Raw genomic sequence first — 19,288 nt, 5'->3', positions numbered from 1 at the left:
CAGCTCACTGTGAGAAGTGTGTATGCTGCTTATATATGTGCATTTTCTTCAAAGGTGACGCGTTCAAGATGAAACAGAGACCGTTTGGGTCCTTTGTGTCAGAAAGGAAACAAACCGGAGACCATGTCAAGACTTTGGGGATTACTCAGAGGAAATAACTCTGTCCCTTATGTTTATATGACAATCATTGCCCGATTGAAGAGAGGAGTAACTGTGACTCAGCATTCTTGTTGTAATTAACAGAATTTGCACGCTGATGTTTATCTTTACAAGTGGAGATAACTCCAAATGTCTCGGTGTCTGGAGCTTGTAATTGGCATCGAGCTTATGTGAGACAGATCGGCCTCACTTGACCACTCATTGTACTTCACTAAAGTCTTTGTTTTCTGTAGTTTCTCTTATGATTAAAAAAAAAAAAACACACACACACAAAGATGATTAAATGACAGCAGTCAAGGACAAACTAGGCAAAGACCCAGACTTTGAAATCCAATGCTGATAAATAGCTGGCTGTTTGACTTTGCAAGGCATACTGGATTATATTGATTCTGCCTTCCTCCCAGTGTGTATGTGTTTGTGTGAGTGAGTGTGATCGCAAAAACCAGGGCCAATAGAATGCAATATTGTGTTTCATTTAAAAATCTATAGGTTATCTCATTACAGCCACATGATTTTCTTTGGCATCAGGGTTAGTGGGAATGGGGTGGAGCTGCTGCGTGGCAGGATAGATGTGCTTTTCTGTCTCGGATCGCGTTTTTTTGTTGTTCATGAAGAAAGGGTGGAATGTTGACTACTTCCTGTTCATTTTTGCCAGCTGCACACTGGTTTTATGAGCGTAGAGGAGATAACTGGTCCTTGCATGGCAGAGCTAATCAAAATATTTTAAATCACAAGATCTGAAGTTAATGCAGGCAATTGTTCCCTAAGTTGGCGCTATTACTTCTGTTTTATTACTCCATCACATGAATATCTTGGACACTAAATCTCTTTGTTGAAAACCCAAAGCATTACTCTCTGACAGTGTCACATTTATATGAAATGACTCTGGCTTTGTGATTTATTCCAGCACCGTTGTAATGTGCACCTAAAGGTGATGTGTATTTCCATTCTCCATTATCTTTAGTGATTGCAGGCCAGAACTGCTGAGTAGGTCATTGTGGGGGTTTTCTTCTGGCTGGATTTCAACTGTGTAATTTGTCTCTGCTCTTGATAGTTTGCTTGGGAGTTCATTTTAAAAAGCGTCTTACTCAAAAACCGACGTCTACCACCGCTGTGATGCCAACAACCAGAAAAGGTTAGACTAATTCTCGAATCCTGACATTAAGTGTCGGTTTTAACCATTATTCTGACCGTGGCGTGAGAGCCCATTTAGCCCAAGAAACATGCCGTTTCTTTCTATTTTGGCTTCCAATTACGCACCGTGAGACGCTGCTTTTGACGTTCTCTCACACCATCTAAAAAAAAAAAACAGTGCTCACAATTTGCTCGTCTGTGCTGCCATTGTCCCAGCGGGCCAATCCTTCACCGTGGGCCCATGGGGAGGCTGATAAGAGGGGAAATTTGAGCCTTAATCAGTGCTGGTTAATTATCACAACCAGGGGAGGTGAGAGAAATTTCCCCGTCTACCAAATTTCTCTTGGATCCGTCTCCCTTTTATGACCTTCCATCTGTTGGAAGCTCTGTTCTGTATATACTACTGCTCTCAACGACATGTCTGATTTTGCTATTTTTAACTACGGTGGCTATCAAGCTGCTGGACGTACACCTGTTTTATTTAGTTCATAACATGCTCTGTTAGTGAAATTCCAGTAACTGCAACAAACCTATTATAATTGCAAGTTTTCTCCCAACATGTTTTTTTTAGTTAAGCTTCACTTTAATATTTACTGGAATAAACTTCTCAAGCAATATGGAGCAATATCAAATTACACCATCATAATATTAACTGTTCTACTCTAATGCAAGAATGGAAACCTTCAGTCTGTATTTATCACGTTTTCAGTTGGCGAAGAACAATCAAAAATAGGATTAAATAACAACCTTTGCAATTTGCTAATTGTCTTGTTTCAAACCATTAATTGTTGATTTAAAAGGGTTTAGTGACTCTCACTTTGTTTATGTGCAACTTCTATTCTATTTTACTTTGCTACAGATGTAGATAAATCACTTTGCTAACATTTAAATGTTATTGTTTTCATTTTATGTTTAAATAAATTATAGTTTGCTTTTTTGGAGGACTGTTATTTTCCCTTTCTTTCCGCAGAGGACGAATGCATGTATACACCAACGTTACTGCAGTTTTAATGGCACGTTGAGGCGGCGACAGAAGCCCAGTTTAGCCTAATTAGTGTCAGGTGGATCAAGTTTAATTAAGACCTATGTGGTTGTAAAGTCGCTAATTTCATTATTAAGAATACAGATTGTTTATACTCTCTCTGAAACACAAGTATGCATATTTCAGGCGCACGGCTTTGGAATTGTTCTAAACATTGATGAAAAATGAATGCTACAATAATGAGTGCAAAGCATGAATCACTTAGTGTTGGAGGAGGGCATTTCACTGAATTCCAGAGGAGCAGTTTGTCTGCTCGCCAATCCCCGGGCTCTTATGCACAAATAGAATCATCTGAGTTTGACTGGATAATCTTCATTTAAGAAAGCAGTACAAATTAAAATATACCAAAACAAAATGCTTACATGGAGTCATATTCTCTCTGCACACTGGACGTGGCTCTTTGATTTTGCCACTTCTGGAAATTTGCATTGAAAGCATTTGCTAATAATCCCCTTTGACCCACCTTTATTAATGCTCTGTTTCTTCATATTCCAAACAGAGTGATGTTTTCTGGCAGTGTTCAGCACATGTGATGGCCCAGCTCTGTCTGTGACCCTGTCGTGTTTTCTCTCGGCCTCCGGAGTTTTTACAGAAAGCAGACCGGACAACCGAGAACGCAGAGCTGAAAAAACTGGGTCTTTTCCTCTTTTATACTGCCAGTTGAGTGGGTGCCAGCGCAGGACAGCCAGTGTGCGCTAGGCGCCCTAATCATTTTGTCCATCCCCTTTATGGCTTGGCCTCGACCCTTCTTTTCATCAGCTGCTGTGGGGAACACGGAGAATACCAGAATTTGTGGGTTGTGGTGTCCCTTATCACAGCTTCCTCCCTCAGGCAGGTCTGGCATTGTTCCTGGCAGCAGCAGCTCTTTAAAGAGGACTTGAGTGGACATACTAAAAGAGTTCTGTTAGGGATGGAAATGGTAACAAAGAAGATTCATTCCTGTGTCATTCAGCCTTTACTTACCTTTACTTAAGTTTTTCCTTGTGACATTTTCCCTTCAGATTGCTTGTAATGTTAGTCCTCTAGCCTGGTCATGTCTCATGTGCGTGAACACTGCAACTCTCAGAACTTTTTCGAAGAGGTAAATGTCTTTTGCCGCATTGAAAACATTCATCTGTCTTAATGAATCTGCCCGCTTCTCCTTCTTTCCTTTCTATTACGGGGTAATGAAATAGGCGTATCCACTCAAATCTTTACTGCTTTCATTCATTTCAAGTCAAGTGCCCAAATGTCAATTTCAAGAAAATGAAAGGAAGTAAGCTAGCTGCCTTAACTTGCAAGCACTCTATAATAAAATCCTTGAAGGGACATTTGTACTTGTCCTTTGACTAAAAAGGGCACATTTTTCTTTTAAACCCCCAAACACATGCATGCCTCAAATAAAGCAAGATAGCTGCAGCTCAAAGTCCCTCCACTTCGTCTCAAGATAATTGTTATTTCCCTGAGGTGTTTCCTTGTGACAGATGGGCTCTAAAAGTGAGTGTGAAGAGATGGGGGGGACGCAGAATTGAAGTATAAAGATAAAGGAGGAGAGGGGGAAGGTGTGAGCGGGAAGTGGAGACAACCATTTCTGTTGGTGTCATTAAAACAACTCTAACGCTGAGGGTGGAAGGACAAACAATGGAGGGACTGATATAAGTGACGTCCGACACAGGAATCTAACCAAACAATGCCCAACTGTATATCGGCTAAAAAGACTTAAAAGTCCCTGAAAACACACGTTCATCTCTAACTGAAATCTGAAATAGAGAACTATATTATGGAAAAGTGCCAAAAGTGCCATCCTCTGCCTCCTTTTTTTACCTGCTTGACATGTTTCAGTTTACCCCAATAAGAAGCTGTGAAAATGAATGATTTTCTCAAGTAATTGTTTACATAAAGGGCATTAAAGGTCAGATATCAAAATAGAATAAAGAAGGAATATAGAGAATGTAAAGAACAGCGTATAATTGTATTAATATCCGTGCTGTTCCTTAGCCTTCTGAAGTGCCACTACAGTGGTCGTACATGCCAATGAAGTTGGTTTACTTTTCAGGATGTCCAGGATTTTCTTCTCCCAAAGTCCAAGCCACAAAAGGGCCTCTGTTGTTGCAGAGTGATTGGTTTTCGAGAGACGTCTGCTCCGTCTCAAGAGCAGCTCAATAAAGAGAGAAGTCAATATGGCTGCTCTCCGATGGTGAGTCAGTGAGGATGGAGGCTTCCTGCTGAGCCAGGGGTAGAAAAGAGGAGAACAGGGGGTCTTTGTGTGGAGAGCAGACTCTCGCTCACTCTTCTTTACTGCCCTTGCTGGGATATTACACCTAACATTAACTTCCTCTACACAGCTTGTTTAAAGTGGGAATATTCTGCCTTGTTCTGTAGAAAGTAGACAAACACACATTTTGGTAGAGCTGACATAGCAGGAGAGGCAACGTTGTGTTAAACATTATAGCCCTGTGTTCAAAGGCCAGGCATGCTATTTAAAATCACACAGCAGCGCGCCGCCGCCGCCGCCGTCGTCGTGTGTGTCGTCTTTGTTTGGCTCGATGGCAAAATGACTGGTCCTCTTCTCCAGGATCTCTGTTTACGAAAAGCAATTGAGAGGCTGTCTAATCCAATGCAGGGACTGTAACCTGTAGCTGGGTTGTTTGTGAAGCAGAAATTGATCTTTGTCACTTAAGTGAATGTAATGGCTGCTCTGGACTTGGCACGCTTTTTGCAACTGCTTTTCACGGTTTCCCTGAGCCAGAGGTTTGCATTGTGATCTGAATTGTCACACTTCTCACATTGGCCATAAGCTCTGTAACATAGGACAACTCACTTTCAGCATTGGCTCAAAAATGGGAAAATCCAGCACTTGTACCATGTCTCTTATCTGAGAGCTACTGGGATCGAGAGAGCAAGGTAGCATATCAGGACACCACCTTAAACTGAGCTCCCGAAGCTTTTATGACGGCTGAGCACATTAGATTTGGCACACGAGTAAAAACCAATACTTGTCAAGTAGACAACCTCATTTTCCAGCCCTTTGCTCCGTGCTGCCTAATTCTCACTGGTTGCCCAGTACAGATGTATTTAAAAGAACCAACAGGTCCGTCCTCAGTGCTGGGCGTGAAAGGATTAAGCTCCCCACACTGTAATGTGGTTTTTGACACCTTCTTGTGTCTTGAACAGTGTTTGTTAGGCAACGTTTCTGCGCTAATTTCAAGACTTTGTGTGTGTGTTTGTTTGTTCACAGTTGAGATGATTAGAAATCTGTGTGGGGAAAATTCATTTTATTTTGCAATGCTTTGTGTTATTTGTCAGAAACATTGTAAACACAGAATTCCCAATGAAAATATTGACATCACAAGATGTCAGGGTTTGGTTGGATATATCCTCCATCCTTTGAAGTATGAGAACCCGGGGGTTTTAAAGGTCCAGTGTGTTAGAATGAGTGACCTCTAATAGTGAGTTTGTAGACACATGCAACACATGTAGGACTCTTTCAACAAGAGCCCATAAACATGAGGTTTATGTTAAAAGCATTGTTTGCTGCCTTTTCTGTCAAATCATTTGATGAAAATAAATAAAAATTCAAAATTAAATTCATTATATCAACATTGTGAGTCTGACTGTCCTGCCTTGACCATGTTGGCGTTTGGACTTTGGCCTCTACCAGTTGGTTCATTGTTTGCTTTCATGTTTGTTTTCTTTTCTGCACTCTCGCTCCTATCAAGAGTTTTTGTTCAGCCTCCATAAACTCCGCTCACTGCCGTTGTATCTCCCTGTGCAGTTTAAAACAGTTTTCTTAGCTTCCCTGCTCGGCTACACAGTGGATGTTATATGTGAAGCTGAAAGCAGATGGTACACCATTTTGTCTGACAGTAGAGTCGACGCTAAGCCCTCCCCTACTGCTTCTACAATGGCAATGAAAAGCTGCTAAAGGCGACTGTTTTGGCTCTGATCTGTTGCCGCAGGACCTTCAAGCCCATTCAGTTTTCTCTTTAGACAGAGAGTGGCTGAAGATGGAGAAGAGCCAGGCTTGAGCCTGGAAGCTCTGCCCGGCCCACACACCCACTGCTTCACCAGAGTAAAGCAAAGATGATTAAGCATGCCATGGTGCCTCAGGTCTGCAGGAGTGACAAATAACCCCCACCGCTACTCCACTCTGGTCTCTCTCCATCTGTCATGTACCCCATCAGTAAAATACACCTGCTGGTGTTGTCGCATTCTGCCCACTATGTACTCTTTGGCTGCGCTGAATTTATTGATTTCCTGAAATCAGCTGCTTACCCTGAAGTCTGATTTGAAACCTCTCGCTTACTGTGAAGAGTTCCAATTGAACACATGGTGTGCTGGCTTAGGATGGTTTACTTGTATACTGTATGTGTGTGTGTATATATATATACATACATACAGTGTATATATATATATGTGTGTGTGTGTATATGTGTATATATGTATATATGTGTATACACATATACACATACATATATGTGTATACACATATACACATACATATATGTATATATGTGTATATATGTATATATGTGTGTGTGTATATATACATATATATATACACATGTATATGTTTATATATGTGTATATATATATGTGTGTATATATATATGTGTGTGTATATATATATATATATATGTATGTATATATGTATATTTATATTTATTTATTTTTTACCACTGTTCATTCACTTCAGTCTCTCATCCACTTCAGCCTAATAGGATTTCTAAAATATTATATCTATGAGCACTGGGGATAGCAGTTTTTTTGGTCTATTAACGATTTTGGATTTCTCTATATTTTAAAGTCAAACCAGCAGTGCTGATTTCCACTCCAATTTAAAGCATATATTTAACACTCCAGGTTACTAAACAGATCTTTTTGCATGAATTCCCTAAACCTCTCTCCACTACTCCTCATAATGGCTTTGGTCTTTTTTTATTGTAAATCTCTCCATCAGTGACCATTCAGACTGAATGACAACACTTTTCCACCCTTTATAATATAGTCTTCTCTGTCAGGGAATCATTATGGGGACAATTACACAACTTATTTCAAAGCAAAATATTCATTCACTAATGTAAAAGTATAAAATATGTATTCGGTTTAGTTATTACTTGCTGTGTTTTGCTGTAATTGTTTGTGCTTTCAAGAGAACTAAGTTCTAAGTAGCCATAATGCCACTGTAATGGGCCAAGCATTACATTGCTTCTCTCTCTGGATCTTACACTAGGGACTTGGCGCCGTAAGGTAGAGAAATTACCTCCCAGTAGTTACATAGCCGAACCTTTTGTCATAGCATCTTCCTGTCTTCCCTTTCCTGTTTTCTGTCTTCCTAGCTCTCCATCTCTTCGTGCTCTTGCTCTCCCCTGGAGACGTGCCATTTTCTTAAGAGAGCAGGCATATTTTAAACTGCATTTAACATTCAGCCACTTATTTCACTCCATTCGCTGCATTATTAAAATACCTTTACACCCCCCTTAATTATTTTTCCAGCTCTCCCTATCCCCGCAGAACTAATAATTTGTGTTATTTATCTAAACAATGCCACTGTGTGACTTTTAGGGTGGGAAGGTTTGAATAATAGATGAGGACAAATATGAGGCAATTGCACTTACTCTGGCTTTGGCACTATCCCTGTCAGCCCAACGTCACCATATAAACAGTAACCGCGTTCACTAGTTTTCACTCCTTCACTGCCCTGTCTGCTTATAATAAAGCAAGACATGATAGTAACTTACCAGGGAGGATACACTGGGTTAAATATGTCCGCTCCTCTCGTCCAATTCCAGCGGCTTGTGGTTCCATAATGAAAAGCCTCTTGGAGTCTCTGGGATAGTCTGAGGCGCTGTAACTGAAAAGATAGATTAAACAAAATGATGTTTTGCTCAGGGGACATCTCAGTGAGTGTTTGGACCACTTGGAGTCCTGTCGTGTCCTCTCACTTCAGCCACCAGCTCATTTCTGTGAATGACTTTTAAAAAGAATGTGCTTCTTGCAGTTTTCTTGATTTCTTGTTTCTTTTTAAAAATGAATCTCCCCTCGTCTGCTTGAGCAGTTACACGTCTCAACGTTAATGTAGGTTACTATATCTCAGCAGATCATCATTAAGATTTTAAGATCTGCTGCCAGCGTTTAGATATACATGCAGAGTTAGATTCCGCTGTTTCAAAGTAGGCTTTACAAGTGCATATACTATGTCATCATTGGCAATGACTGCTGTAAACACGAAGTAGAACAGGTCTTTGACACAAACAAGGTTTTCATTTGATGTGTTCACGATTGCTGCTCATGTCTTAAGTGGCCCTCGTCTAAAATGACTTTAGTATCTGTGTCAAACATCCTGTTGACGTCTCTGTCTCTCTCTCCACCCTGTCACCATTGTCTAGGTTCAGCAGCGCAGCCCTTCATCCCCTTCTGGTTCACGGTGGAGCCACAGGATACTCTGGCCATCCGGGGCAACTCGGCGATGCTGAATTGCTCGGCCCACAGCGACGCCGCCACACCTGCGCGCGTGGAATGGAAGAAAGACGGCACCTTCATGCGCCTGATTTCAGACGAGAGGCGGCACATACTTCCCGATGGCACACTGGTCTTCACTCACGTGGTCCACTCTAAACACAATAAACCCGATGAGGGCACCTATCAGTGCGTTGCCACAATCGAAAACCATGGATCCATTTCCAGCCGCACGGCACGCCTGTCTGTAGCAGGTAAGAGTGGCCACATTTATCATTTATCATTTTCATAATAGCTGACACATATTTGACAGATACAGTCATTGTAAGCGTTGGGGATTGTTTGGGGTTTCTCAGGTACCGGCGCCAAAGTGATTCTTTTAAAACGGTGCTGGTGAGAGATGATGCAATCCTACACATATACAGCTGTTTTGTTTTGTTTTTTTACTGGTGTTTCATAATGAGGCTTCACACAAGGACCACATCAGTGTGTACAGTGTGTGTGTGTGTGTGTGTGTGTGTGTTAATAAATAAGAGCACACTGGTGTAATTGCTAGTGACCTTAACAAACTCCCAGTTTAGCTCTCCTCATCTCTTAACCTTTAGCGGGCCCATTGAGGCACAATAATTGAATATACATGTGCATATGTGTGTAAAAGGAGGTCATAACATGAAATGAGAAATAAAAGTGCTTCGTAAAATGTATATCGCGCAGCCTAATTAGCATAGATTAGACGGATAACAATCCATAGAAGAACTTAAAACCTCTCTCAGTCTTTGTGACATCACAATGTTTACTTGATATTTATTTTAAGAAATAATATAGACATAGATGGAAGCGTTATGGAAACGAGAGGAGATACTGATAGAGAGTTTCAATGATACCGTTGCTGTTCCCTGTTGAGTGATGTTCTCTGGCCACGGCCCAGTGCTACGTCCTCAAATTTGGGTGAGTAATTTTATGATCGTGTTACACTGCTAGTTGGCCGAGTGCTGTGTGACTGACTAAAGTTACACCGTGGGTTGGCCTGCAGAGTTTGGGGAGATTCCCAATGGCTGTGGTTCCTTTCAGAATGAATTAGTATAACAGTATCATCTCAGAACAGTCAGACAACTAATCAAGTGAGTACTTAGGACACATTCAGGCCACTTTGTATGAAGACAGTTGATATTACTGCAGTGTGAATGAGGACACACCTCTCTGCAGCGTCTTCTCAGTTCAGCGACAGTATGTTAACCAGACGGAGGCTGTGCTCTTTGTGACAAACACAAGCTTCCACCTCTGACACCCTGCATCATTACCCAGAGGAGCTGCAAATGTTGCAGTCAAATCAAACGTGTTCAAAAGAATAAAGGTGATTAAATCTGGCTCAGAATCCAGAAGATAATGAACTGGCATTAAGTTTGGATATTTTTTGGTCTTTTATGATACTGGTGCTTAACCAATATGTGTCTGAAGCAGTATTTATATTTGAATGTGCAATATTAATATACACTGAATTGCAACAATTTTACAGTAATTGATTAGGGATGGGAATCCTTAGGTGCCTCACGATATGAGTACGATTCAGGGGCCACGATTCCATTACGAAACGATTATTGATGCATACCCGCTGCTATTTTAACAGCGCATTTGTAATGAGAAACAAGCATTTAACTCATCTCCATTATCATTCATTGAACTAAATGAAATGTGTAAACCGGAAAGTGATCATCCTGAATCACTATTCACTTATTTAAGTCAAACTGTAAACTAAATCGTGCTTTTACGTGCTACAGTATATGTTTAACAGCTCAGCATCATTAGCACCCGCGTGGCTCTCATTCATTGCTCTTGTTTGGAGCACAGGTAACATTAGCCTCCAGTCGTCCGTGATTAAGTGCGCATTTATAGTGACGGACGATATGGTGGCAACAGATGTCCAAGCATCACATGTCATTTCTATCCTTCCCTCTTTCACCTGTGAGTGTCCGGGTGGCAGCGTGCTGCATGTCTATTTATTGTATTTAAACATTTAAATAATCAGAATTTGGACGTATGTGAATTGATTCACAATCGCGATGCACTGAAGAATCCATGTTTTTTTCCCCCTCCACTATAATTGATTGTGTTGGAACAAACTTAAAATGTATCAGTGGTTTGAGAACAGACATTCAAATCAAATACACACGATTGAAACACAGCAGACACATGATCTCAGACATATATTAGATTGTGACCTGTTCTTGTTTCTCCTTGAGTTGCTGAGCCGTTTGTACTTTCTCCCCTAAATATGCCTTGACTCTGACCAGAGAGTGTAAATGTGTTACTCTCTGGAAAAAGGCTTACAGCTATGTTTTTTTCCTTTTTTTTTTAAATTACTAGTGCTACAATGTGACCTTGTTCTGTTTGGGCACAGCAAGCAATGAAGAATTATATGGTGTTTTGAGTCAAGTTGTGCCCTGAAATTCAATTTGCAGCTGGAAGAGTCACAGAATGCATTCACGAGTTTGTTTTCTGCACAGTCGACATAAGTCGCTGGAGAGAGGCCTCTTGTTGACAATAGGATTGTACGGTATCAGCCGCTCTGATTCTGCGGAGCACCTGTGTGACCGTACTGTCTGGCTGGGATTCCCTCGCTACTCATATACTTTTATTATTATTATTATTATTATTATTACATTATAATTGTTATTATAAATGAATACACACCTTATTTTCCCAGTCAAATTGTTCATCTGTGTAACTGCACGTGCACAAGTTGTACCCAGTGTACGTGAGATTACATCATTTAATACCACTTATGAACTTTAAATGTACACACAGTGTAAATGGTGTATCACATGATTTGTATGAATGAAATTTGAAACAAATGAAAAAACTTAAAAGGAACATATATATACAGTTAGATCTGTCATAAAAACGAGAAAGCTTAAAATATTTTCGGAATCTTTCAAAAGCTGTTATTGTTATTTATTTGGCAAATAACAAACTGAACTCACCTTTTTATACCTAAATTTGAGCCGGCTCACTGGGCTTCTTCTCTGAGAAGACAGAAATTAATCAAGCATAACATTCAACCATTAAAAGTAATTTTTCTGTTCAGGTATGTGAGTAAATAACTATGATTTGACATTTTAATCAAGAAATAATCATGTGCTTTACTATTTCTTTTCTATTTTACTGTACAACAGCAATTTTGAAAATTCACGAACAACAATAATAATAATTATATTTCAGCTTAGTGGTGGTGGTCTAATACATTTGTTAGTCAATGTAAGTTAAAATTTAATCATTTAAAGCTCTGTTTTTGGATTTTTTGCAACATAATGCCTTGTTTCCTTCTTAGACCTGCAGTAAATTTTAAATTTTTACACAAATGTATTTAGTCTTGACATGGTTGTAGCTGATAGTGTAGCTTGTCCTTCATCTGTCGTTTGGCAACTCATTCATGCTATTCAGTTGAGTTTATAGAAATACACTAATAATGTATGTGTTAAACTAGAGGTCCCCAACCACTGGGCCATTTAGTACTGGGTCCACCACAGAAAGACTGAATAAAAATAATATTTTATGGATTATTAGAGTCTGAAAGATCGTTTAAGTTTAGCTTTGAAGCTAGCAAAAATGAGTAAAAAACAAATGTCTTTGGAGAGCTTCTTTGGAAAGGCAAAAAGGCCCTAGGAGGCGACGGAAGAATAGTCTTTGACTTCCAAGAAAAAGAAAGCTGTATTTAATAGACAATATCAGGATTCCTACTTAAAATACGGATGATTCTCACACACATAATATGGCACCAGGTTAGCACATGAGTCTGAGAAGCCTCATGAAACAAGCTCAGGGCTCCCACTAATTCAGCAGGAGGGTGAGTTTTTACACACTTTGTTTTTAGTTGTTTCTAAACTGGTCCGTGAAAATATTACATGAAACTGGTCCGTGGGGCAAAAGCCAAGTAAATGCTGGCATGCCTGCAAATCTTCAACTGATTTCAACAATAGCAGGGCAGCAGACAATGTGTCCCAGCACTTTATCAATACCTGTCACTACAGCCGCAGTGACATATAATGCAGAGGGGACTTGTTTAGTTCCTCTGCCATGATGTGATTTGCTGTCACAGCCCGTCGTGGGATCTACCTGGGTCAAACATGATGGGGTGTTAGATTAAATCAATTTCTGCTTGTAGAGTGAGCAGGTGGAACCTGTCAGCTATTAAAGACACACACACACACACACACACACACACATGCACTCTTTTCATGTGGAAATTCACAGACGTAAAAGCTTAATAGTGTGACAAATACGTGCGCACAAAGATATTGAATACAATAAGCTATTGCATTTATGGTCTTACTTTACACACACACACACACACACACACACTGATGTATCTCCAGCTGGCTGGCAGGTGGCCAATAAAAAGGTTAATTGCAGTGTAGAGAAAGCAGGCCATTAGGCTGCCATCAGAGCCAGGAACGATGGTGCAGGCAGGGATGGGGGTAGGCGTGACCTCGCAGATGAAATGATGGAATGAGTCACGGGTGGCTTGTGTGGCAGGGAGCTTATCTGACAAATACCCAGGTAATATCGAGGATTGATTGCTATGAGGCGTGTGGCTCATTCTTCTCAAGGAAACACCTCCACTTCCACACATCTCCACCATCGACATAAAAAGCCAGCGCAGTTCACGCCTCAGCTTCACCTCGGTGACTCACCCAAGTTTCTGCTCTGTTCAACTTTCTCGTGACAACACCGGCGCGTTCTTTTTGGTTTTATATTGCACACCTTGTCCTGAAGACGAGCCTGGCAGTAGTGTCATATGTCTACTCCACCACGTCTTACTGACAGTATGTCAATGCTGATGTTTGAAGAAACAAAAGCACCGCCATTGAATATGTCACATTTTTCTTATTAACACAAACACATGCCGCTTGTAAGCGCTCAGCTGTCAACCATATGGTTTATTTACCCTCAAACAGACAAAATAAATCATTTTAAGAGACCACTTGTGATGCACATTTGTGATTTAAAAACAGAAGTTTAATTTCTCAAGATAAATTCTTTCAACTCTAATTACTTTCAGTATAATGAGATGAATGTAGCGTCTTTATGCTCTGTAATTTTATAAATTCTGCTTGTTTTTGACAAATGTTTTCCAAATGGACCTGCTTTGAAGTTACCTTTATGTGCACATGCCGACATCTCTCTGCCTTGTGTTTGTTCTTCGCTCTTGCTTTGTCACTCAGTCTCTTGTAGCCTGTGTGTGTGTGTGTGTGTGTGTGTGTGCGCAGTCAGATATGGCGGAAACACAAGCAGACTAAGAAAAAAGAGAGGTGGGATGGAGGGAGGGACGAAGGAAGGGAGGAGGTGGGTGGGGGGTGGCGGCCTTGTTGGTCCAATCTTATGTATTCAGTTCGTGTCTCTTCAAGAGAAAAGGAGGGGGAGAAAAATGATAAGGCGGCAAGCGAGCGGTACACAGCAGTGATAGCCAGGACACGGAGCGAGACGCGAGAAATGAGAAATCCCATCTTAACTGTCTGCTGCTCTCCCACCCGTCAGCGCACTTTGAGCTCACTTCAAGAATGGCTTGAGGTGAATTTTTACTTACCTGGGAAGCCTCCAAATGAGAAAATGGCGAATTAATTTTGCCCTTTTCCTGCCTTTCTCTCGTACCATCTTCCAGTGTCTTTCTTCTATTTCCTATCTGACCTCTTTATATGATGATGAGATTCCTCACCGCTTAAACATGTCGACTTTTTGTTGTGGTTTTTCATCGATTTGTGCCCTTCTCTGCTCGTCTTGTGTTTCTTTTTGTGTCCCTCTTAGCTGCAGTACCATCTTATATAAAGATAACCAGCGTATCACTTTGCTTTGATATCAGATTTGATTGAAATCTACTTTCTTCCTCCTTGCAGTTGTATAAATTATAAATTGAAACACCAACACTGTTCATGTGTCACGAGTGTTGCCTCATTTGAGTGTCTTCACCTTTTGATATTGACAACCTTTGAAGGATTTAGGGACACTGGCAGATCCTTTAATCCTTTTTTTTTTTCAAGTTTATTTGAAAAGTGATTGTGTCACTCTTGCATTGGAAGTCTGTCTCTGGTATTGGAGCAGACACAGACACCGGTGTATTTCCACCGGCTCTACTCGTCTCGCCTCGGCACGGCGCGACACGATTAGGTTACATCTCTACAAAAAAAGTACCTACTTAACATGGGCGGAGTCATCACTGCATGGCTGAGTGAAACTGCGGGGTTTTATAAGTGGAGTTTAACCCACGTTTTGAGGATTGTTAAGTAGTTTTAACTTATCTACAATTCGGCACTGTTCGGCTTGATTTCTGTCCACATGTCTCCGGAATACAGCCTCCTAGTAATAGTACCTGGTACCAGGTACTATTTTATTGGTACCAGGTACTATGCTAGTGGAAACGTTACTTAAACCGTGGCGTGGCGAGGCGAGTAGAGCCGGTGGAAATGCGCCATTTGTTGGACACACAGTAAATTAATTCAGTGGGTACCTTTTTTACCTTTTTTTTCTGAAATGCAGTGTTTTGACAACGTAAAATGGACGTCATTGAAAATGAGACCAGGCATTCTGTTGGGATTAAATGCTCTAATGGTCCACATGCACCGGGGTCTCTATGGTTAGCAGCGTTTTCTCTAAATGCTTCTTCACTGGCTCTCAATGTGGCTCTGGCATCTCTATGCATGGCTGCACATCCACTTCCACTAATCGGACATTCCTCTAGGCAAATAAGAATGATGAGTAAATGCCGCGTTCTCACAGTATGTTGCCTCATATGTTGCATCATACAGCTACAAGTCACAGTCCAGTAGGTAAAATGAATATTATCCGATGGTTACAGAGAAATGTTTTCATTCAAGCCCAAGCAGTTACTCTTTAGTCCTTTATTGCTGACTTGCAGCGCTAATAGGTGTCTTAACAAACTCACAAATATACTGCGAGCAGCTTGTGTAATTTGTTTTGCTTGCTAAATGTCATCTGTGCTATCTGCGCTTATATTTCACTCCACGCAGGTGTATTAAATGTTATTGCTCGATATTAATGTAAGGGGAAAAAAAACGTACAGTGTTATTTTAAAGGTGATTATGTGTCACATCTTATATCTTCTGGCTTCATCTTATATTCATAGAACAGTCACTTGCATGCTGTATATCCTGATATCTCAGGTTCAACAAATCTTCAGTGTGCTACATATAAACATACTGTATATAGATGCCCATCATAAATGTCTCCTTTTCTGACAAAATAATCCAAGTAATTAAGTCAAATGAAGAAAAAATGATCATCTGAATGTAAAAAAAGAACAATGCCTTTGTTAGAGCGTCATGCTTAATCCTCCATCTCAAAACAAGGTCAGTTCTCATCATGTTTTTGCTTTAACCTGACTTGTGCTGATGATCACTTCTCTCATTTGCATTCTCACACTCAGACACAGATGGTGTCTGTGCCAATGGATGTTTAAAAAAAAAAAATTGTTGCCATGTAACAACCTGTCACTCCTTCAAGAGTGACTCAAAAAAACATATGCACTCGCACGACTTTTCACTTTAATAGATGTGGCCGATCATCCATTCACACTACTCCTGTCTTTATTTCATTCCTCACTCTTTCTCCTTTGTCTTACTCACTCTGTTCTTTCTCTCGTGTAATCAACCTCTGGTCCTTTCTGTTTTCGCCTGCTTTACAACCTCTCTATACTCCCCGTTTCTCTCTATTATCCCTCCACCTCTCCACCGCTCCACCGCTCCAACATACCCACAAACACACACGCCCATTTTGCACTTCCACAGTGGCTGCACTGAAGCTAATAAAGCACCAAAAATGGCAAACAAACAGTAATAAATCTCACAAATGACAAAAACACCTCTCTTGTTCGCAAAGAAACTCCCAACAAGAAACACATCAACCATGTCATTGTTTTCCTCCTAAACATTTAATCGTTTTATGGGAGCGTGTGGGTGTTGACTAAGTTCACTCCACGCTGACTAATTTCGCTTGACATCTACGATAAACTGACATTTTACACACTCGGCAAAAGTTGCTATCATGACATTCACCTCCAGGTATTTGAGTGGAACAGCTGCAGCACTGCAAGAAATCTTTAGAACCTTAGATATCTGGTCTCACTTATCGACTCTATATAAGACGGATGACATGACGGCTCCCCAAACTGAAGCAGACAGTCTGTTATGGCTGGCTGAAGTAAAGGTCATAAACCATGCCATAACCAATAGGGTTTCCTTTTTATCCAGACGGGTTCCACCTCTCAGCTGTGTGAACATGACCTCAGTATACTCCCAATTGTTTGACAACAAACGCAGGAGATGGCTGGATAGAGGTTTGACTGTTTGCTGCACTATACATTTTTATCGTTTGCCAGCTTAAAGGAACATTTCACCGTTGGAAAGATGAAGGTCTATTAAAACTGTGGGTCATCTATGTAGTAGAAATGTGAATTCATATTTGAAGCGAGTGCCTTCTTGGCCGAGAAAGGCAGAAAAATGTCATTTTGGCTCATGTAGATGAACGACAACAACTCCCAGAATGCACTGCGCTCGCTGCCCCGAGCTTTGAAGCAGACAGCGCTAGTTGTGTAAACACACAAATAACACATTAAATATATAATAAATAGAACAATAGAAAACAAAATACTCACTGCAAGGGATATCAGTTTGAAAACTACATTTGATCATTGTTGTTCTGAGTTTACTCTGCAGAGCAAGAGCTGGTTAGCGTAACTGTTAGCAAAGATGGCGGACACCGTGTTTACATTCTGGGAATGAAGTCTCGCCCCCTATGTGTGAATCTAAAAAGTGCGGAACTGGCGTTGTAATTTCAACCCTTGAACTGATGTTTTCCCTACGCTGAGTCAAATGACGCAATTCGCAAACGATGGAAAGGGAAAAACTGATTATTTTTTACAACTCAGCGGAAAACTGAGGGAGGGAAGCACAATTTAAAAAAAAATACTACTGCTATTCTAGCAATTCAAAGCCACATGCGAATCGGTGAAGTATTCCTTTAAGCAGATCATTTTGAATTATTTTTTTGTTTTCCAATACAAAAAAGGTCACAATTCTACTTGTTCCAAATATACAGAGTGTTTTTACAATTGCAATCTTCCCCTTGGTGCAATTATTGCCTCATCAAAACACACGCAGGTGCACACATTTCCAGTTTACGGCAGCGCGTGTAACATCCCCCCCCCCCCCCCCGATCATGATGCTGCCTTGCTCCTGAGCGCTTGGGTCAGTGGCATGGGCGAACGCTTCTCACAGGGTCAGCAGGGTCAGAGTCACAGTGGTATCCCGGTATGTGATCATCACCTGTTTGCGGTTCATGTAAAGGGATGGAAGTGACGGTTGAGCAGTGACAGGAGCTAAAGCGAAGAGGAGTCACTGTTGCGACCTCACACAGGAGCGCATTAATTATACGCTGGGCTGAAAAATCTGAAAACATTCAACTACCCTTGGAGCACAAGGTGAAATGGGAAAATAACTCAAATGTTAGAAAGAAAGGAGGAAAAAAAAGCGTTTGAACTGCTGTAGCTGCAAAGATGAGGCTGTAAAGGTGAGACACAGACTCAGGAGCGCAGCGGCGGAGAAAATATGATGTGGGAAATCTTGGTTGAGGATGGAGCTGTAGGGAAAGATTCTTTCCCCCCGTGCCCCCCTCCCCCGCCCCTCCCTCTCCGGAGACAGCGGGAGAAAATTGTCGATGGGGAGTCTGTTGGGCTGGAGGTGGATGACAGTCTCCATTTTATGTGTATTCACTGACTGATTAGGTCCTCTGGGTAGGTGGAGAGGCTGACGGAGACAACCCTATCTCTGCTCTCCAGACTCCTCAGTGCCTTGTGTGTGTGTGGGAATGAAAACTCACAGGTATAATTGTCTTTGTGTGTTCGTTAGGAGAATTCCTCTACTGTATCTACTGTTACATGTCATTGTTCGACAAAGGCGAGGCTAATATTTCTCAGACTGAGCATGTGAGGATGTTTTCAGCTCATGTCTATGACTAATGTCAACTTTTGTGCAAATAGATCTTATAGATCTTAAATCTTATCATGATATACCTTTTTATATGATGTGATTTTGAGATATATATCACGATATAAATCACATTAATATTTCTGTTACACATCAAGTTTCCCCTTTACTCTGAAGTGAAATGCAAAGATAGGATGAGGTTTAAATATTGTTTATTCATTTATTTAAATGAATAAAACGGTATGTATTAACCAAAATCTTAATACTTTACAGGTTTAAAGCTTCAAGTTTTACAGGAAAACAAAATAAAAATAAAAAAATGTAATGATTAACTTTGATCTGTTCTAAATAAAGTTAAATATCAGGGTCTACCTTCATGCTGTGTCTTTTTCTGGCAAAGAAAACCAGCAGAAACTTCACTTCACTTCACAGCTCTTTTTCGGTTCTCTCTCTGCAGTAACGAGGGTCAATTACTTTTATCAGCCACTTAAATCTGTTATTTCCGACCGTGCGTAATTGC

The 19,288-nt window shown here is 40.7% G+C and overlaps 1 protein-coding gene across 11 annotated transcripts in view; it reads left to right on the top strand.

Annotated features, from left to right (window-relative positions):
- neo1a (neogenin 1a) overlaps positions 1–19,288 on the top strand; it is a 153,149-nt gene that overhangs the window by 47,504 nt on the left and 86,357 nt on the right. For all 11 annotated transcript variants that reach the window (XM_058628526.1, XM_058628534.1, XM_058628532.1 and 8 more), the window contains exon 2: positions 8,704–9,027. In XM_058628526.1, the coding sequence (XP_058484509.1) occupies positions 8,704–9,027 (324 nt within the window). The remainder of the gene's footprint in view (positions 1–8,703; positions 9,028–19,288) is intronic.

The sequence above is a fragment of the Solea solea genome, chromosome 5, assembly GCF_958295425.1.
Source record: "Solea solea chromosome 5, fSolSol10.1, whole genome shotgun sequence".
Taxonomy (NCBI): Eukaryota; Metazoa; Chordata; class Actinopteri; order Pleuronectiformes; family Soleidae; genus Solea; species Solea solea.
The sequence above is the reverse complement of the archived record's forward strand: the minus strand, read 5'-3'. Positions and strand labels throughout refer to the sequence as shown.